The following is a 21,961-nucleotide window of genomic DNA, read 5'->3' as shown; positions in this document are numbered from 1 at the left end:
AGACGCATTCTCTTTGCTTTCTCATTCCCTTTCTAGGCATTTAAATTTCTCTCTAGCTTCCCTGGGCCCACTTGATTTCAGTAGCAGGAACCTCAGTGCTGAGAAACTGAAATATTAGGGAAAATCCTCACCTAAGACTTTCTGGCTCCAGCTACTAGGTGTATTTTGCCCTCTGTCGTCAACTAATTCTTAATTGCTCCATCCAGGTTAAGTTCCCAGGAATTCTAAGGTCCTTGCAGTCCTAAACTTTTCTCTTTCTCAATTCAGTTCAATTTATACTCTTCTTTGAATGTCTCCAGGTCTGAATAACAGTGGTCTAGCGAGGAGAGAAAAGGCATGCTCCCAACTAGCTGTAACCAGGGCGACACCCTCCAGAAACGGATGCCGCCCGGGAAGCTCAGGGCTGGACCTAGATCCAAGCTTTGTCCTTGGACCGGGCGCTCTCCTCTCTTGGCTTCCCGGAGCGCGGGGGGCTTCCGGCGCCAGCCCCCTCCTCCGGGGGCCGGGCCTACCGCTCCCGCTCCCGCCTCCCCGGCTGCGCGCGGCTGCGGGCCGCGGTCACGTGAGCGCGGCGCGGCGGGGGAGGGGCCGTGGTTTCCGGGCGGCGGAAGGAGACGCGGCCGCGTGAAGACGAGGAGATTTGAAAACACGCTCCGGGACCGAGAGCCTGAGGCCGGTGGCGCACGCCGTCGCCCCGTGGGCTCCTCCTCGGACGCTCTCTCCACCTGCCTCCGTGTCCCGGTCCCGGCCGGGCCCTCAGGTGAGCTGCCGCCGCCGGTCTGGCAGGGCCCTCTCCGGGGCACGGGACGGCGAGCGGAACGGCTCGTGGGGCCGTCGCCCCCCGGTCCGCGGCCCAGGCGGGCAGGGCCGGCTGGGGCCAGTCTGCGCCCCTGAAGAGCCGGGCCTCGGTGCGGAGAGGGGCTTGCGGTTGCGGGGCGCCCCGCGGGCTTTTGAAGCGCCTCAAGTGACTGGGCGGGGCGGGTTCGCGCGGTTTCGGGTCTAGGAGACTTTTAGGCCGGGGTACGTTGATTGGGCCCCGCTTCCCCGACTGTGGTCCTGACCGCCGTCTCCGGAAGGAGCAGAAAAGATAGTTTCTTAAAACCGCGGGGTGTTCACTTCTGGGTTGCGGAACCAAAGTCTGGGGATGGGCATGCGCAGCCGTCTCCTAATCGGCCCTCTCGCCGTCCAGGTGTGGACGGTTAAGCGATATGTATGAAGCCGGTTCCGTCCGTCGGTCCTCTCGAGTCGCCCCAGTCTGTGGTATTTGTTTTTTGGGAAGTCTGGTGCCTCCGATTGGCCCCCTAGGTAGAGTTTGGAGGAACTCGGTGAGCGTAAAGGGTTGGAGAGGAAATTACCAAAGACCGAGTACAGTGTGCTTTCTTGATTCTTTTTTTGGCAGGGGAAAGAAGTTGGAAATCAGGGGAAGGTAATGAGGTGGCAGACAGAGTAGCTGGGATTCGGTTCGGTCGAAATCCTGATAGGCTAGAATCTCCCTTCTGTTGAAATTAGAAGGCCTGCAGCTGGAGTTTATGAGATTCAGGTTTAAAGCTTTTGAGGCTCACCTGGTCCAGTGATGTGAGAGCTCAGCCTCTGAGGCTGGACCTCCTAACTTCTTATTCGATACCAGCTACTATAAAAGTGGCTTAGTCGGACTGTTTGATTTGCTGTACTATGAAAAATCTTTATTTTAAGCGAAAATAACATAAGTTGCTGTAGAACTTTTAGTTCCTAGTATAAAGATGTTCCCTGTGTACCATGAAAATAATCTTACTAGCTTGAAAAGTCACGAAGGGGCGATAAGCCCACTTTTCCTAACGGAGAACGGTAGAGTGATTAATACAAAGTGGTGGGTAATATGGCATAAGCTTGACAGTAGACTGTATGTTGGACACTGATCAGATAGTTAGTGGCTAAAGATAGCACAGAGAATTGGGCGGGGGAGGGTTAATTCATCGATTTTCCTGAATGTCTTGTTCCATTTATTTTCATCTCTGGTACTAGCTAGTAATAAAATTGTAGGGAAAACTCACAAAACGTGCTTGCTTAATAGACACCAGGTGAGTATTAGGGCCTTAGTTTTCACTTACTCATTTTTTAGACTAAAATAACTAGAGGTGTGGGTGGGATGAAAATTTAGCATTGGGATAAATAAGGCAAGCCATTTTGCCACTTTTTTCCAATCCTCACCTGAGTTCCGGTATATATAACATCAAGTTGGTTTTGCAGAGTTCAGTCTTGTTTATGAATCCCTCTTCAACTCCTTAATAAGGGACTGACAAACCTTTCTGAGCTATGTCTTTAAAATGGTTTTAGTACCACCTTCTTCACATGGTCTTGTGAGAATTGAAAGCGATTGGTGCATCTAATATTATGCTTGGTATTTACCGGTCCTGAGACCAAGAAAATATACATGTTTGTGCTTATAGCATATCTGTAAGTGTGCCAGGCACAGTTCGGAGTGTTTTACAGATATGAGCTCATTTGCTCCTCATTCATCCTACCTCATAACAACTGTGAGGTAAGCATTATTATTATTATTATTTTATTATAGATAAAAACTGAGGCAGGGTGGTTAACTATGGCTAGAAGGTGGGAGAGTCTGGATAAGAACCTAGTCACTCTGAGTCTTGAATCTGCTCTTAACCTGTGTAGCCAAACCCTAGATCACGGGGCTCTAATGTAGTAAAACCTTGCAATCATGTGAATTTGGATATAATGTCATAGGTGATTGGCTTCTGGATTCCTAGAATTAGAGCTGTCTGGTCTTGCACCAGCCATTTTATTAATCTCACAATAATGCAAGCCTTCATTTTAGTCAAATTTTTTGGACTCCCATGTGTAGCATTGTAACTTAAAAAAATAGCTAGGGATAGGATAATTATGACAGATCAGGAGAAATTTTATTTATTCCAGAGATACCTACTGCAGTGGGTGTACAGTGCAAGGCAGAATTCAGTATTTTTGTAGTGTGTGGAAAAGGCTTCAAGAAGCGCTGAGCTAGTTCCAGGTATAGGAGGCTCTTTTTTAGATAGAGGTTAGTTTGTGGAAAAATAATGCTGGAGAGGAAGTTAGGAAGGACCGAATATGTCAAGACAAGGTGTGTTTACTGTAAGCGAGTAAAAGGAGCAGCTGAAAGCTCCTGAGCTTTGGTCAGATCTGTGTTTAGAAAGAGCCCCCTGGTGATTCTCTACCAAATGGACCATGGGGTAGACACTAGAGACAAGACAAGAATTCTGGTAGGGGACCTGTTAACAGTCTTGGGTAGAGATAAAGGACTTAAGAAGGCGCCTGGGAATGGGTAGGAGGTACAGATCAAAGATTTTGTGTGTAATTGGGATGATTAGGATGTAAGTTGAAAGAATGTGGTGAAGAGGGGGAAGTGCAGGATGACAGGGTTACACCTGAGTTATTTATTGTAATAATGGCCTAGCTGGTCTTTGTTCCTCTGTTACACTATATTTCCTTTTATACTGGTTTTTCTCCTGCATTTTTGTTTACTGTTTATATCTAGTCTGAACTTTTCCTGGTGTTCACAGTGTTGGTACTTTCATTTTTGCCTGTACCAGGCTTATCCCTACTCCTGATCCATACTTTTCCTTGGTCATGAAATGCTCATTAACTGTCCTTGATGCATATCTGAATCTTACCCATTTTCAAGCACCCAGCTTAGGTTCATGAAACTTTTCCTAACTATTACAGGCTGCATTAAATAATAACATTGGTTTTCAGACTTTGTTTTGCTAGGGTTTCTTGGGGGCTTCTGGGGGCCAGGAGCTTCCCCGCACGTGCAAGGTGTATCTATAGCAACTCTGTGCTGTCTCCCCCTCATCCTATGGGCACAAAAAAATTTTCAGAAGTTTTCTTTTTTTTTTAATTGAAGTATATATATTAATTGAAGTATACAAAAGTTTTCTATTTAGCACATTGCCCAACCAAAGGTCCTGTTTAGAACATTGCTTGACAAAAGATTCCATGGCCAAAATATCTCTTGACTAAACTGATTTTTTTTTTTACTTCGTAAAGGTAATTTATCTTTGTCTTTACTGATTGTTTTTAAATTAATTATTTTATCATAGCACTCAAGAATGACTAAAAAAAGAAAACGCCAAGATGATTTTCAAAAAGTAAAACTAAAAGTTGGTAAAAAGAAGCCCAGGTTAGAAAATGCTACTGTTACAAACTTTAAAACGAAGACTATACATCTGCCTGACCAACTCAAAGAGGATGGAACACTTCCAACAAACAACAGAAAACTTAACATTAAGGTAAATCGTAAATATTATTTTGATAAAGTAGGATTTTCCTTGAAATCATCTAGAATGTTATATTTTTGTGAAAAGTTGTTTTAACTCAGGGTTTATTAATGGCTAAAGGTTGGAGTTTATCTGTTACCCAGATCTGATGTTGCCACTGCAGCTTTCCCACTTCCTCCAGAAAGACTTGCTCGGCTAAAGTCAAAGTGATTTCTCCCTTGTATATTTATTTGATGATTTAATATGTCATCTGGAAATAATTTCTGTATTTCACTTTTTGATGCATCAAGTTTTTGATGTGACAGTCTTTTAGCTGTTTTTATAGCACATTAACATAGGATTAATGTTTTTGAACCCTTATAGTATGTAGTTTATTCCAGATTCATAGTGAATGTGTGAAGTTAATTGAAATTTGAGCAGTGGTTTTGCTTAAAAATTTAACAGTTTTATTGAAATGTAATTTACACATAATAAAATTTATCATTTTAGAGTGGACAATTCAGTGGTTTTTAATGTATTTACATTGTTATGCTTATATCACAATAATCTAATTTCAGAACATTTTTGTCACTTCAGAAAGAAACCTTATACCTATTAGAAGTCACTCTCCATTCCTTCCCCCCACTAGACAGACACTGATCTATCTGTAAAGATTTGCTTATTCTAGACAATTCATATAAGTGGAATCATACGAAATGTGGTCTGTTATTACTGGTCTTTCACTTAGCATGTTTTTGAGGTTCATCCATGTTGTAGCATGTATCAGAACAGTACTTCATTCCTTTGTATTGTCAAATAGTATTCCACTGCAGGGCTATGTCATATTTTTTCACTCATCAGTTGATGGGCATTTGGTTGTTCCCACTTTTTGACTCTTATGAATAATGCTGTTATGAACATTTGTGGACAAATCTTTGTGAAGAGACACATTTTCTAGTTTTGCTTTTTAATCTCTGAAGGTTAAATAATGTCAAAAGGTATTTGAAGTTATTGTTTCTTTACAGATTATGTAAATTATTCCGCAAATAAAATTGCCAAGTGTTGTACTCTGAATAAAATACACAGACACTCTGAAAGACCACTTAAAATAGGTAGAATATAGGTATAAATACATATTTGGTACATAGTAGGTCTTTAAGTGGTGGTAATGATGGCTGTCATTTTAAATGATAGTGTGCCTAACCCTGCGTAGTTTCAAAAAGAAAATTCTGACTGAAAGTTATGTTATGCTTTTATTCGGCTAAAGCTATGCTAAAGATAAAACTTTCTGATCTTAACAAAAGCTTCATTTTTCTAAAAGTAACATTTAGAAATACTTACCAAAGCAGTCTCCAACCCCCCACCCCCACTGGAGTGTCAGTTTATTAGCATAGTTTTAGTTAGCATGCTTATTTGAAAATGATACAATGTGTATGTATATGTATATACCTAAAGCTTGTGTTTTTATTTTTATTTATAGGATTTGCTGTCACAGATGCATCACTACAATTCTGGGGTTAAACAAAGTGCTCTTCTTGGACTTAAAGACCTTTTGTCTCAATACCCATTTATAATTGATGCACACCTTTCAAACATATTAAGTGAAGTGACTGCTGTGTTTACAGATAAAGATGCTAATGTACGATTAGCAGCAGTTCAACTTCTTCAATTCCTGGCCCCCAAAATACGAGCTGAACAAATTTCTCCATTTTTTCCTTTGGTAAGTGCCCATCTCTCTAGTGCCATGACTCACATTACTGAAGGAATTCAGGAGGACTCTTTAAAAGTTTTGGACATTCTGCTGGAACAGTACCCAGCTCTAATTACTGGCCGTAGCAGTATATTGCTTAAGAATTTTGTAGAACTTATTTCTCATCAGCAGCTGTCCAAAGGACTGGTAAATAGAGACAGATCCCAGTCCTGGATACTTTCTGTAAATCCTAATCGGAGACTCACTTCTCAGCAGTGGAGGCTGAAAGTCTTAGTGAGACTCAGTAAATTCCTTCAGGCCTTGGCAGATGGATCCAGTAGGGTGAGAGAAAGTGAAGGACTTCAGGAACAAAAAGAAAATCCCCATGCCACTAGCAACTCCATTTTTATCAACTGGAAGGAACATGCCAACGACCAGCAACACATCCAGGTTTATGAAAATGGGGGTTCACAGCCAAATGTCAGTTCACAGTTCAGGCTACGGTAAGAAGGATTTCAGTTATGTCCACACTCAGTTTTCCTATATTGAATTATAACTGCTGACCGTTGATGGTTAATGGTGGGAAGACATGCAGTTGTCTTCTGTAGTTTCATATAGTTACTCATAATTTGATTTTATTTACTGATGGGAGGAGTCTTTTCAAAGTATATTAATTTACTCATTTGTAGCAAAGCCTACTGAAAAGTAAAAAATTATAGTCTTTTGGCTTTGTCATCTTAGAATTCTATTTTTCTTCCTAGTGTTGATCAATGTAATTATCAATTCATGGTGCTTCATTTTGCTGGTACTTTATATTTTAAGGTTTAAATTAAGCAAGGAATAATATTTTTTAATTAAATTAAAAAATTTTTTTATTCTTACCTTTCCTTGTTAGGTACCTGGTTGGAGGACTAGGCAGTGTGGATGAAGGCCTGTCATCTACTGAAAACCTGAAAGGATTTATTGAGATAATAATTCCATTGCTAATTGAGTGCTGGATTGAAGCTGTGCCTCCACAACTAGCTGCTTCTGTTGGAAATGGTATAGAACGAGAATCTCTGCAGATTATGCAGCAAGTTCTTAACATTATTTCCCTTCTGTGGAAACTCTCTAAACAACAAGATGAGACCCATAAATTGGTGAGAACTAATAGGTTCTTTATTTTCTGAGTAATGCCTTTTATCATGACAAATTAGAAATCAGCATATTACTACTAATTGGTTATGCATTTTCCAAAAAATTTCCAGGGTTTAACTGTAAACTTATTTCTTACATTTGCTCAAAACTACAAATTAAAACAGTTTTGCGAGTTTATTATCTGTATGTTTAAATTTTTAAGCGAAATGTATAACAGTGTGCTTGATTTCATTTGTTTTTATTAGCTATAATTCACAATAGAGTTACAATGTATTGTTTATGGCAGATTGATTATGTAGGAACGTTCTAGTTTCTGGAGACCTATTATAGGATTTAAAAAGTGGCTTATTAAGTAGTCTCTTCCATTTTGTGCCATGTTACCAAGTTTATGGCAAGAAATGGACCAAACTGAAGATCTCATAATCAACCCAGAGAAGTTTTTAAACTACTACATTTTAGGGAAGAAGCTACACACAGATTTGCTTAGTGTATGCTTTTTTGTTTTTTCTTGATAAAGGATGTAAGATCTGAAAACATTTCTTAAAGTTACCTTTACTGTAGGTAAGCTGTAGTTGTAGATATGGTGTGAGTGAAGTTAACCTAAGTAATTCCAAGTCATAGGACAGTTTCTTGCTAGAAAGCTGATAGCGAAGACATATTTCTTGATGAGTAAATTTACCTCCTGTTTGGGGAGAATTGAGTGTTGGTGGCTTTTTTAAAGTGTTATGTTGTAGTGAATATATAGTGCATGGAGCAAGTAAGGAAGAACAAGCTCTAAGATTAATTGGTGCTGGATTAATGTGGTTAATCTTAAAAAGGGTAGCTGCAGGAACAATACTAAAGCTTGAAGCATCTGTGTTTTTTTTGCGGTTCGTGGGCCTCTCACTGCTGTGGCCTCTCCCGTTGCGGAGCACAGGCTCCGGACGCGCAGGCTCAGCGGCCATGGCTCACGGGCCCAGCCGCTCCGCGGCGTGTGGGATCTTCATGGACCGGGGCACAAACCCATGTCCCCTGCATCGGCAGGCAGACTCCCAACCACTGTGCCACCAGGGAAGCCCCGAAGCATCTGTTTTATAGAAGAATTTCTGCAAGGACTTGACAAGGGAGGTGTGAATCCTTGAAGTTGCCTACATACGTCCAAAACGGGCAAGGCAGTTTTTTAGTTTTATTTAGCTCTTTTTATTTCATTCAAGCTCACGAATTAGTAAGACACATAAAATATGACTGGGGTAAATTATAATAGTATTTCATAATCTTGAAAAGCGTTACAGAATCGTACTAAGGTGTGTGTTTCTTTTAATAGCTTACTGTATTGCTATTAACCCATTACCCATCATTCTGTAGGGATGTTTTATGAATTTCTCAAATAGGATGGCATTTTGTTGATTACAGTTTTGAGCCTGTTTTATGATTTATTGCATAAATTGGCAAGAAAGTGATCATGGTTAGGGGTATTATATATGATTTTATGAAAGTGAAGCTTGTTCTCCTTTATGGCAGTTAATCTGTGATTGTAGGCTAGTCACAGTAATAATGCATGCAGCTTCTTAGAAAATATATATATTATTTGGAGTCTTGAATGGCTATATTTTCATCTGAAAGGCTAAGATAAGAAGTAAAAGTAATGATATTCAGTGTGATCTTAAGTACTAGGCTTTTTTTCATTTTCAGAAAGCTGAAAAATAAAATTCCAGGCATTTTGGTGTTTGTTTTTTCCTGGGCACTGGTTAGTGTTTATTATTGCTTTAGTAATAGTATTTGTAATTAGAATGGTAGGACTAAATGCAAATTCATTAATTGTGCTAGTTTTGGATCATCTACTGTCATTCAGATGATACTGACAAAGGATCTAAACACTGCCTTAATTTTATGGATATTTAAAGTGCTATATTCAGAGCTGTTCTGTGGTATTATGACTATTTATTAGCAGTCCATTAACATAGGATACTAAGTTCAGAAGACTGGTTTGCCTAGACTGTTGAAGGTTATATAGAATACTGAATTGGGATACTGTATAAAATTGAAATAAACCGAGGTGGTTAATTCAAATAGGAATAGTATTTAAAAGCATCCACTGGTAGAATTCGCTAATTTACCCTGGCAAATTTGTTATTTTCGAACTATAATAACTAGATAAGGTAAGATCTATTATCTTAGAGACAAAGTATGTATGTTAGTTATATCAGGTGACATTAAAATGCACGTTAGTTTATTTTTTGTTACCATTCCCACTGTTAGTTCCTCTCTCTCACTCACCTTCAGTTATAGTTTAGTAGTTAAGGTATTGGGTGACCTGTAACAGCTCAAACTTTAGGAGGAATGAAATGGCATTCCTCAGTCTTAAATTCTAACTATGTACCACAGGCTGAATTGTAGCTCTTTTCTCTCAGAAAATGCGTAGGTTTTCTATTGATAAATTGGCATCTGTATTAGGGTCACTGACCACTTACTTTTAGGTTTTGCTAAATGCATGTAGTGTGTTCGTATTTTGCTGCAAAGTTGAGAAATTTCATTTTTATCCAAGTACTGTTCTTTTAAACCTTTTTAGGAATCTGAAATCCTTCATCTTTGCTTTGAAAACAAATCTCAAGTTACGTTAAATTTTATTTGCAGTGGTTGAGTACTCAGATCCTTACTGAGGTTGCTTATTTCTGATATACTGTGTGTATCCTTAATATATAGCTAGTTTTAAAAATGAAATACAATTTAACATTAACTTTTTAATTAACTTTGGTTTTTGGAGTCCTGTATTAATAGCTTCAGGTCAGTATTATAATTTTACACTATAGAAATTTTGTAGTGTCTTAGCTTTGTATTTTTTTTTAATAGTTAAGAGATTTTATTCTAATAGCTGTAATTACAGTGCTTGTTTGTCATAATGAAAACTGAAAACAAGTATGCAAAACAGTTGATTACTAATTGTGTATTGAAAGCAGTAAGAGGTTCCTCGACACCAAATAAACCAGTTCTGAGGTTTTCCCCAAGATAAAGTTTAACAGCTCGAGCTTCTTCAGTGTTTATCAAAATACAAAAGAAAAAAGTAGAGGTTATCATTTTTCGATGGCAAATCTGACCCTTGCAGGCTGAGGGAGTGAAAGCACACGTAGACAGGGGCTCCGAGGGGCTGGGGCTCAAGGATGACCACCTGCGCTCCTGCTGGTGAGACCCCAGAGAGCCCGGAGCAGGCAAGCAAGGGGACTGCAGGGCTCCCACTCAGACCAGAGTGTTCCAGCGAAAGTGCCCATGCTGACCCAAGAAAAGGCTGGGGTTCCTCCAAGGGGTCTGAGAGCGGTGGATGCAGCCTCCAGCCCATCTCCTGGGCAGCCATGTAAGCACAGATACAAGCACAAACGCTATGGGGTGTGGGATGACCCAAGACAGAGCAAATCACAGGGACCCTATTGTGACCATGCAGAATGGATCATAGCTGGTTCTGCCCCGTTTCACGTTCCCAACGGGAAACAGACCACTGGTGGACTGGACTCAGGCCATTACTGCAGAACCTACAGTAGGCACATTTCTCCCTTCTGTGTGTTCAAGTGTTCTCCTTATCTTGTATTTGTAACTATTTTAAAAAATCACTGAGTTTGGGTTAAAAACCAACCACCCAAATGGATCTCAACACAGATGTAAAGCCCAGAAGAGGAACATCGGGCTTTTCTGACACAGTGACTCCTGGATGACCCGTGTGCCTAAAATCCCTTCTCAGTACTAAACAGTGGGTTGATTTTCTTTTTACAATAAAAAAAGCTGAGTAATATTGCATAGGAGTACCAGAAACTGCCTCATTGGAAACAAAAACTATTTACATTAAATAAAAACCCAGTTGCAGGCTGCGTCTGCACATTTACAGCATGGTGAAGCACACTGTGACCGACCATGGAGACAGCTTCTGGCACTCACACCACAGGGGCACGTTTGCCACATGAGAGTAAAGCGAGGGCAGAAGGAGGGAATGTGAGGGGAGGAGAGAGGAGTTCAGCTCACTTCTGGTTCTGGAGCTGATTGGACAGCCAGTCCAGTCCCTCATAGAGCCCGTCCCCGCTGGTGGCACAGGGGGCCTGAATGTACCAGTTCCTGTGGCGCAGAGAGTGCAGACCCAGCTTGTCCGTGATCTCAGCTGCATTCGTGGCATTGGGGAGGTCCTGTTTGTTAGCAAACACGAGCAGAACGGCGTCCCTGAGCTCGTCTTCTGCCAGCATCCTCATAAGCTCCTCTCGGGCCTCGTTCACACGCTCTCTGTCATTGCTGTCAACCACGAAGATGAGACCTTGTGTGTTCTGGAAGTAGTGGTGCCACAGAGGCCAGATCTTGTCCTGGCCACCCACGTCCCACACAGTGAAGCTGATGTTCTTGCATTCCACGGTTTCCACGTTGAAGCCTATAGTGGGAATGGTGGTCACGATTTCACCCAGCTTCAGTTTGTACAGGATGGTGGTCTTTCCCGCAGCATCTAGGCCCACCATGAGAATGCGCGTTTCTTTTTTGCCAAAAAGGCCCTTGAAGAGGTTTGCAAAGATATTCCCCATGCTGTAGACTGGTGGGAGCAACACTGGCCAGAGAAACCCTCGGCGGCCGCGGCGCAGCTGCTGCTCGGAGGCAGGCGTTGGTTTCGCTCCCACAAGATGGCAGCTCTGACGGATTAGCTTTGTATTTTAATGCTTACTACTTTTTGTCCAAATGTTTCATTATTGTTGTCTTTTTACCATGAAGATTAGAATTTGTGAAGAAAAGTTAGATGCAATCGTGTCAAAGATTTATTGAGCATGTATAAGTGTGGGTCTTTAAGTTAATTAAAATTCAGTTCCTCAGTAAACACTAGCCACATTTCAGGTGCTCAATAGCTTCAGGTGGCAGTGGCTACTGTACTGGACAGCATAGATATATAACAGCTCCATCATTGCAGAAAGGTCTTTTGAATAGCACTGCTCTGTAGTGTGCCAGGTTCTGTTCTAGGCTCTGGGAATACAGAGATGAACATGACTGACAAGCTGAGTACTTAGCTCTTGGTGGGGTTGATGGATGGTAAACAAATAGATGATGTTGTTATTAGGAATAAAGATGAAAGAAAAGTGGGGTAAAGGGAGAACATATGATGGAACAGTGTGGGGAAGCTATTTTAAATAGGAGGTCAGGAAATGCTTTCTTGATATTTAAATGTCACTGAATGAAGTGAAGGACCAAGTCTTGTGAAGACCTGTGGGAAGGACCTTCTAGGCACAGGGAACAGCAAGTGAAAATCCCTGAAGTGAGAACAAATTTGACATATTTGAGGCATGGCAGGAAGTCCTGTGCAAGTGAGGTACTAGGAAAATGGTAGATGATGAGGGAAGAAAAGTGACAGTAGCCAGATCATATGGTACCTTGTGGTAAAGAGTTGGGATTTTAACCTGAGTTTGGTGAAAAGACGACATTGGAGGGTTTGAGCAGAGGAGTGGCATGATCTAAATTATGTTTATTTGTAAATTTGACATCTTAAAGTTAAATAAAACACTAATGAACTTCCACGTGCTCACTATCCAGCTCTAGCAAAACTGGAGGCCAAACTCAGACCATTGATCCCATGGATGACTAGTCCTGCCCTACATACACACCTATTTCCTGTATCCTTTCCTATATTATTTTGAAGTGTGATTTTTTTCTTTTATTTATTTTTTATTTATTTTTTTTGCGGTACGTGGGCCCCTCACTGTTGTGGCCTCTCACGTTGCGGAGCACAGGCTCCGGACGCACAGGCTCAGCAGCCATGGCTCATGGGCCCAGCTGCTCCGTGGCATGTGGGATCTTCCCGGACTGGGGCACGAACCCGTGTCCCCTGCATCGGCAGACGGACTCTCAACCACTGCGCCACCAGGGAAGCCCTGAAGTGTGATTTATGTTTTAAAAGATCACCCTGGCTGCTATGTAGATTACTGTGTTTAGGGGGAGCAAGACGAAAAGCAAGGAGACCATTGGGAGGCTGTTACAGTAATCTAGGTAAGAGGTAATGGTGGCTTGGAGTAGAATGGTAGCTAGTGGTTGAAGTGATGAGAAACAGCTGGATTCTGATAAAGCCAACAGGACAGATGGGTGTGCATAGTGAAGAAAAGAGGAGCAAGGGTGATCCCTATGTTATGGTTCAAATGACAGTGTGACTGACTACCTGTGAGGAGAGTTCAGTTTATTCATTTTAAATTTAAGATGCCTGTTAGAAGTCCAAGACAAGTTGTCAAGTACACATTTTTAGGTTCGGGAGAAGAGAAGAATCCAGTGAAGGTAACTAAGGAGATGTAGGGTGACTACCTATTTTAGCACCTCAAATCCCACAAGCCAAGCAGCCCCTCAGTCCCTGGCAAAATGGAATGATTGGTTTTGTGGATAGCAGGAAATAAGAGTGTTGTAATCTGAAATTAAGACTGTTTCAAGTAGGAGAAAATGATACACTGATGAATACTGCTGAGCAATTTTAGAGAAGTGCATTGCTTTGTGAAAGTGTTAAATACGTTTAATGGGCAACAGAATTGCTAGGGAATGGAGTTACAGTTAAGTGGAACAGTAGGTTGAAGACTTTCTTGTATGTTTTGTAAATATTGTATTCAGATTCAGAATTTTCTTAAATCTTATTTACTTTCTCCCTTTTTTCTCCTTTTTAAACAGATAAAATGCAAGTAAAAATAATTAAATAAAAGCACCAAAAAGATGAAAATTGGGTGGCCTAACAGTTTATTCTGACTTTAAGATTTATTTACATATTGTATCATTAGCAGGTGTATTATAATGGTAAATTTATAATTGAATATTGGCAAGTTGTTAGATTTCTGCTTAAAGTCTTATTTGTCATTTTAAGTTATTGTTTCTTATAGATTTCTAATCTTTGCTTATTTTACTAGGAGTCATGGCTTCGAAAGAATTATCTTATTGATTTCAAACACCATTTCATGAGTAATTTCCCATATGCCTTAAAAGAAATAACCAAGCACAGAAGGAAAGAGACAAACAAAAGGTACTGCCATTCTTTTCCACTGGTTAACCTAAAATTATCAGAAAATTTAGCCTTAAACTGGAACTTTCTATACTGTGAGGTTTTTTTATCTAGATTTTGTCAAATAGAGATAAAAGCAGTAGTATGGCTGATCTTGAACAAGTCACTTTAAACCCTGGGACTTCCAATTTTACTCACTTTTATTTTTATTTTTTTAATCTTTAAAGTGAATGTTTTATGCGAAATGAGTGTCAGGTATCAGATTATGCAGATATGAATTTAATAAAATTTACTGAGGTGGGTGGTTTATTTGTGAGAGGCACTGTGTAATTATTGAATCTTTAGGTGAGAGAGTGTCTTAAAGGTCATTAGTTCATTTGTACATGAGGAAACTGGTAATGAAACTAATATCAGTATTCCGAAGGAAGAGGGATAATTGGAGAAGAAGAGTTCTCTTTTCTAAAAAAAATTTATGGATTAGAAGATGGAGTTTAAAAAAAAAATGTAAGCCTGGAAGTTATTTAAAATGTTTACCTCAAGTGAGAGCAGATAAATGTAAAAACAAATTGTCTAATAAAATTTGACAAGCAGGGCTTCCCTGGTGGCGCGGTGGTTAAGAATCTGCATGCCAACGCAGGGGACACGGGTTGGAGCCCTGGTCTGGGAAGGTCCCACATGGCGCAGAGCAACTAAGCCCGTGCACCACAGCTACTGAGCCTGTGCTCTAGAGCCTGCGAGCCGCAACTACTGAAGTGCGCGCACCTAGAGCCCATGCTCCGCAACAAGAGAAGCCACCGTAATAAAAAGCGCACAATGAAGAGTAGCTCTCGCTCGCTGCATCTAGAGAAAGCGTGCGCACAGCAACGAAGAGCCAACACAGACAAAAATAAATAAGATAAATTAAAAAAAAAAGTCTACAGGTTTCTTAAAAAAAAAAAGAATTGACAAACAGATACAAGCTAGAGCACGAAAGGTGCAGTTCCCCACCATGAGCAAACAATTGAAGGGATCTTGAAGTCTGTCAGGAGGTTCTTAAATTTATCAAAAGAAAGAAACTATGTGGAGAATCAGGCTCATGGAGCAGAGTTTAGAGGATATGCTCAGAAGTGATAAGTCTAGAGATAAGTCTATTGTAGGCGGATGAACTTTTCATTCATTCACTAATTATTTTGGTTGCAAAGTATTATGACAGATAATTAGATGTCTTAAGGTATACTCCTTGTTCTCTTAAGTGATTTCATAAATTGCTAAAATCAGTACAAAGTCTTAAAATTGATAAAAGAGTGTGTCATGGTCTAGTCAGAAGATGGAAGTCACACCAGTGATTTTAACAGAGAATTTAATACAAACAGTTTTTAACTAGGTATTAAAGAAGTGGAAAGACAAAAGGGAACAGTAAGGTATTGTGGAGGTAGCACCTACAGGAAGCGGCTACTACCTCTAGATTGGGAGAACAAAGAGAAGAGGGGAAGAAGTTTGGAGGAAAGCCTGTCTGGAGCCAAAGCTCAGACCTCTAGGAAGGGGTTGGTGCTCAGCTGGTGCTAATGTCTTTGAGATCACAAGAGCGGCCCTGTGGGGCAGGGGTCCAGGATTTGGCAACAGGGGTTCTGGCTGGCTGGTGCTGGTGTTTCTAGGGACATGATGATGCTGGTTCTGTGTCAGAAAAACCACAAAGTGGAACCAAATGTGGCTACTAGAATGAACTGCTCCTGGCTTCTAGAAGAGTTGTTGGGTTGCACTGGTGGCAAAGGGAAGCAAAAGTAGGACTAGGAAGCAAACAGAAAGGAAAGTGTCCCATTTTCCTCTCTAGCTTTCCAGTCTCTAGTACTTCCTTATTGGCAGAGCCGAACAAGAAGCCAGCTGTAAAGGAAAAAATGTGGCTCAGTTCCAGGATCACGAAGCAGAGTGTAGAAGGGTGGTTTTGAAGCTGAGAAACAATAACTCAATAACTTGCAGGAGAAAAAGTGAATTTACATATTTAACACAAGGCGTAAGTGTCATTAGAACTTTACAATTAAGAAGTGCTGTAGGAATTCATAGGAAGAGACATCCTTGTTAGGATTAACAGACAAAGCTGTGTTAGAGGGTAGTATTTGAGCACGGATATGATTTTAGCAGGCAGAAGTGAAGCAAGGGAGGAGAGATTACACTAAGTGGAGAAGATAGCATATGAGAAAGCTGTAGGGTTAGGTAATGGAGAACTTGGGACCGATCTGGGTCAAATCTGGTTTCTGCTGTTGACTAGCCTTGATGCTGAAAGTCATTTCTTGTCTCTGAACTTCCTTTATCTTTCATCCTTGATCCTTTTGGCATTGAAGACTATTGGTTGGATCAAAACCATGTTTTAGGAATATTAGTTTAGAGTTTCTGGAGTTGGAGGGGACAGAGAATCAAATAGGGAGATACTTTCTTGAGCAAGTAGGTTGTTAGAGTTTGTTTCCTCCAGATACAATTTTCTTACTAAAGCAAAAGTTTTTAATCAGGTGTGTGGATAAGCTTTAGAATCCTTGAACTCTTGAATAGAACTGTGTGTGTCTGTATATTTTGTCCAGTAAGAGGTTTCAGATATAATTTTCATTAAAATGAGATTAAATAATGGTTAGGATGTTTGGAATTTGGTAGACCATTAAATGTAAGTAAATTATTCAAGAGTATATGGGTATACTGTCATTATTCACTTTACTGGACACTTAATATGTTTAAGGCAGTTACTATACCAGGTGCTGAGCATTTAGTGGAAAAGGAGATAGGCCAGTTCTCGGGGAGTACAGTCTAGTGAGGGAGACTTTATTTCTATGATTCTTTTCAGTGACTAACTGTGATAAGATCAGTGAAAAAGAATGTAGGGTAATATAAGAGTATATGATAAGAAGCTGGTCCTGCTCTTTCATGGGGCGAGTAGAGTCCGAGGGAACGCTGCCCTGATCAAGTGGTTTGTGCCAAGATATAAAAGGTGAAAAAAGGATATGAAGAGGCTGAGGTGGTGAAATTGTGGAATTTTTAACAAAAGTGAATTGGCAGTATAATTTATTCTTCGTAAATTTCCCCAGTGATTTGTTTTTAGGGACCACAGGCTGCTATTGTATTGAGTTGGCCAAAATACTTCCATAAGGAAGTGCATTGAATATTTAGCAGATGGCCTGTGGAGGGCAACACGGGTTAAAGTTAGGGGAGCCAACAATGGTCTAGGCCAGTGGTCTTCATACTTACTCATGTACTCCCAGTTAATATTTGACCTGACGTCTAAATTTTTTAAATCTTAGGTTGAAATGCAGAGTTACAGAGGATGTTGTTTATTATTATTGTGGTAAAATATATATAACGTAAAATTTAGCATTTTAGCCATTTTTAATTGTATAGTTGGGTGGCATTAAATACATTCCCATTGTTGTGCAACCATCACCACCATCCATCTCTAGAACTTTTTCACGTTCCCAAACTTTGAAACTCAGTGCACGTTAAGCAGTAACTCCCCATGCTCCCCTTCCCCCAGCTCCTGGGAACCGCTCTTCTACTTTTTTGCTTCTATTAATTTGACTTTTTTAGGTGCCTCATCCCAGTAGAAGCATACAATATTGTTCTGTGTCTGGCTTGATTTCTCTTACCGCGGTATCTCAAGGTTTATTCATGTTGTGGCACTACCAGCATTTCACTCCTTGTTTTGTTTTAAATGGAGTTTATGTTTTAGAGCAGTGTGAGATTCATAGTAAAACTGAACAGAAAGAATAAAGTTCTCATACACTGTACTCCTGCCCCCACAGGTCCCTCATTGTTGGCGTCCCACCCCACAGTTACATATGTGTTGTAATCTATGAACCTATGTTGGCACATCATTAACACTCAAAGTCCGTAGTTTATGTTAGGGTTCACTCTTGGTATTGTGCATGCTGTGAGTTTTGACAAATGTGTAATGATATGTACCTGCCATTATAGTATCATACATGACATTTTCACTGTCCTAAAAATCCTCTGTGCTTTGCCTGTTCATCCTACCTTCCCCCATGTTTTTTTCATAGTTTGATAGCTCATTTCTTTTTAGTGCTAAATAATATTCCATTATATGGATGTGTTTATCCATTCACCTACTGAAGAACCTCTTGGTTGCTTCCATGTTTTCATTACTTTCTAAGGCTAAATTATCTTCCATTGTATGTATATATCATATTTTATCTATTCATCTGTCAGTGGACACGTGGGTGGTTTCTACCTTTTGGCTATTGTGAATTATGCTGCTATGAATATTGGTCTCCACATAGCTGTTTCAATCCCTGCTTTCAATTCTTTTGTGTGTATCAAAGGTTATAACTTTGGCATTACTGAAAATAGTGACATTTTTAAAATTCAGTGTAGTTGAGTGGTCTTTAAGAAAGCTTTCTTCTTGTACTCATCCTTTATTAGTTTATACGGTGATTATTCTAATGAGGTAATTCTAATAAGTGCTGGGAACAGATAACAGCTAAGTCTTGCCTTTGGCTTACAAATGAGCTTGTGAGAGGGAAAAGTTCACTGCTGACTAGAGTAGCCTAATAGTTGGGAAGATTTTCCAGTGTGCTGGGAAAAATAAGTTTATTTTTTCAGAGGGATTGGAGAGCTTTGATTGATTTAGCAAGTTGAGGTTAACTAAGTGGTGGTTGGGTGGTTGGGATCTATTGCAAAGTGTATTGGGAGAGGCTGATTTTCTCTTTATGGTAGTGATAGAAAGTTTCTTTTAGAAATACTTGTTTTATTATTGTTATTATTATTATTTAAATAATTAATTTTTGGCTGTGTTGGGTCTTTGTTTCTGTGGGAGGGCTTTCTCTAGTTGCGGCGAGCGGGGGCCATTCTTCATCGCGGTGCTCAGCCTCTCTTGTTGCGGAGCCCAGGCTCCAGATGCGCAGGCTCAGTAGTTGTGGCTCACAGGCCTAGTTGCTCTGCAGCATGTGGGATCTTCCCAGACCAGGGCTCGAACCCATGTCCCCTGCATTGGCAGGCAGATCCTCAACCACTGCACCACCAGGGAAGCCCGAAATACTTGTTTTTAAAAAGTGAGCTATATTAAAGAAACATAGCGGGTAAATAATAGTTCAGACAGTACGTGAATGATTACATTTTAGAAAAATGTACTAACAAATAGATTCTTTGTGGGAACCCAAGGATAGAATAAGCCCCAGAGTAAGACAGTGCAGTAGGAATTGAGTACAGTCGACCCTTGAACAGCTCTGGGGTTGGGGTGCTGACCCCTCTGTGCAGTGGAAAATCCACAGAGAACTTTACAGTCAGCCCTTCATATCCTCGGTTCCACATCCTCATATTCAACCAACTGGGGATTGTGTAGTACTGTAGTTCGTATTTATTGAAAAAAATCTGTGTATAGGTGGTCCCACGCAGTTCAGATCCATGTTGTTCAAGGGTTAACTGTACTTAAGCAGAAATCAAAAGGAAATTGACTTGCAGTTTCATCTATAGAAGAAATCTGGGCTTCCTGTAATTGAACAGAAATGTTTTAAGGCTAAAAGGAAAGATCATCTGGGACAGTATAGAAGGTTACTTAGTAAAAAGAAATTTGTTGAATGTATTGTACAAGCCTACCTCGTTTTATTTTGTTTTGCTTCTTTGCCCTTGGCAGATAGTGCATAATTTTTTATAAATTGAAGGTTTGCGGCAACCCTGCATTGAGCAAGTCTGTTGGCGTCATTTTTCTAACAGTATTTGCTCACTTCATTCATGTCTCTCTGTCACATTTTGGTAATTCTTGGAATATTTCGAACTTTTTCATTATTATTATATTTGTTATAGTGATCTGTGACCACTGATCTTTGATGTTACTACTGTGACTCACTGAAGGCTCAGATGGTGGTTAGCATTTTTTACCAATAAAGTATTTTTTAATTAAGGTATGTGCATTTTTTTTAAAGCGTGATGCTATTGCACATTTAATAGACCACAGGTGAGAAATTGCTGTAGTGCCATTTTTCTCCTTTCCTTTAAAGACTCTAATTGAATGTATGTTAGACCTGCTTGCTGAATCTTCTACCTATTTCTCTTGTCTTTATCTCAAATCTTCCAGGTTTTAATTTTTTAGTTTTGTTCAGTTGTATTCAAACATGTATATTTGTTGAATTTGTTTTCTGTTTTTATTTTTCAGTTTTAGACTTTCTGTGCAGTTATTCCAGCATCATTTGTTGAAAAGACTATCCTTTCTCCATTGGGTTGCTTCTGCTCCTTTGTCTAAGATCATCAGTTGACTATACTTTGTAGGCCTGTTATAGAGCTCTTCCATTAACCTATATGTTTATCTGTTCTTTCACCAAAACCATGCTGTCTTGATTACTGTAGTTGTATAGTAAGTCTTGAAATTGAGTAGTATGAGTCCTCCAACTTTGTTGTGCTTCAGTCTTGGGTAGTCTAGGTTTTTGCCTTTCTGTATAAACTTTAGAATCAATTAGTTGATAATTACAAAATAACTTGCTGGGATTTTGATTGGAATTGCATTGACTCTATAGATCTAGTTGGGAAAAATTGTTACGTTGGTTGCTGAGATGATGCAAAACTGGGATTAAGTTTTATGTAAGAGCTGTTTTTACTTCCAGTTCACCTTTACCCTGGAAGGGAGGCCCTTAAGGGTCCAGCTTGAAGTAGGGATAATATATGAAAGTCCCCATGTTTGGCAGGCCCTGGGCTTTGTTTGACTTTTCCCTGTGAAGCCTCTAAAATGTTACTTTGTTTTTCCAGCCTTTTCTTTGGAATTGGCAGTTGCCCTCAGGTCTTGCTTTATTTTAGATTTGGGTACCCAGTAAATGTTCATTATCTTGTTAGCTCTTGAATGCTTTTGAGTTGTTAAAAACTATTTCATCCAGCTTTTAAAAGTTATTTTCAGGAAGGAGATTAGTTCGAATTACCTGCTGTGTCATTGAAAATGAGAGTTTCCCCAGTGGCCTGCCTCCCTTGTAGAACTGGTGGTCGGCTTATTTAGACTTCAGAATTTTGTATAAATTATTGGAGGAGCAGGATGAATTCTCCCAAGTTTGCGGTGTCGACTGAGACCTTCCAGACAGTAATAGATTATGTTGCTTGAGGTAAACTTAGGTAGATCTTGGAAAGCTCTACCTTTGTTGAAGAAATGTTGCAATTGAGTTTTTTTGTGGTCTAGTTAGTGTAAAATGTGCCTTGGTTTTGGGTGCTGAGCAGTTTGGCAAAGAGAACCTACTAGTAATTTTGGGTTTGTGGTATAGATTGCTAGTTGTCTGTCTCAGCTTTCATTCATTCTCCCCTCTCTTAGTGATGGAATTTCCAGGTTTTAGCTGGGCATATGACTACACAAAATAAAAACTAGATTTCCTAACTTCTTTTGTAGTTAGGAGTGGTCATGTGGGTAATTTCTATTTAAATAGTTCAGACTCCTCCCTCCAGTGTCAGACTTATACATTGAGTTGTTTGATGGCCATCTCTGCCTGGATTTATACCAGAGACACTTTAAGCTCAGTATGTTAAAAGTAGAATTTATCTTCTGGATATTTGTTTCTCTCTGCTACTTCATCTCCATTTCCCAGTCAACAGTGCTAGAACCCTCGATTCTTCCAATCCTCATCATCCCAGAACTCACATACATGTATACATTTAAGCAGACTTCAAATCCAGCTAATTTTTATTCTTCCTAAATGTCCCCCTTTCTCCCAGTCTGTACCAACATTGGTTCTTGCACTTGTCGTGTCTTGCCTGAATTGCTCAAATAGACATACAACTGCTTCTTTGTTTAGAGTCTTGTAACTCTGATTTTTTCTTTTTCATCTGCAGAATTATACATCTGAAACAACTTTTCAACCATGTTACTCCTGTGCCTGCAGAGTTGATTTCAGTGTCCTTAGCCTTCAACTCTTTGTTATCTGGTCCCATTTTACTTTTTTAGGCTCACTTGTCATTCCTAGCCCTACATTTGATCCCCTGATAGCACCAGATTTT

At 40.0% G+C, this 21,961-nt stretch overlaps 2 protein-coding genes across 4 annotated transcripts in view; one reads left to right on the top strand and one right to left on the bottom strand.

Moving 5' to 3' along the window:
• Positions 1-581: 581 nt before the first annotated feature.
• Positions 582-21,961, top strand: part of TEX10 (testis expressed 10) — a 63,868-nt gene continuing 42,488 nt past the window's right edge. The window contains exons 1-6 of one of the 3 annotated variants that reach the window (XM_082619690.1): positions 582-760; positions 4,077-4,265; positions 5,713-5,952; positions 6,241-6,425; positions 6,818-7,061; positions 13,929-14,041. In XM_082619690.1, coding sequence (XP_082475816.1) covers positions 4,086-4,265; positions 5,713-5,952; positions 6,241-6,425; positions 6,818-7,061; positions 13,929-14,041 — 962 coding nt within the window. In that variant the 5' untranslated portion in view covers positions 582-760; positions 4,077-4,085. Of the gene's footprint in view, positions 761-4,076; positions 4,266-5,712; positions 6,426-6,817; positions 7,062-13,928; positions 14,042-21,961 lie in introns of those variants that run through there. The other 2 variants (XM_082619689.1, XM_082619691.1) reach the window with 2 other exon arrangements.
• Positions 9,869-11,714, bottom strand: LOC309797730 (ADP-ribosylation factor 1-like). The gene has a single exon (XM_082610965.1). It carries the CDS (start codon positions 11,586-11,588, stop codon positions 11,043-11,045), a length of 546 nt encoding a protein of 181 aa, XP_082467091.1. The 5' UTR covers positions 11,589-11,714; the 3' UTR covers positions 9,869-11,042.

Source organism: Mesoplodon mirus (assembly GCF_964341445.2).
Source record: "Mesoplodon mirus genome assembly, chromosome: 1".
Lineage (NCBI taxonomy): Eukaryota > Metazoa > Chordata > Mammalia > Artiodactyla > Ziphiidae > Mesoplodon > Mesoplodon mirus.
The sequence above is the reverse complement of the archived record's forward strand: the minus strand, read 5'-3'. Positions and strand labels throughout refer to the sequence as shown.

Bases quoted from the DNA above. Each gene is read 5' to 3' on its own strand.
- LOC309797730 (XM_082610965.1), bottom strand. From the start codon at position 11,588: ATGGGGAATATCTTTGCAAACCTCTTCAAGGGCCTTTTTGGCAAAAAA.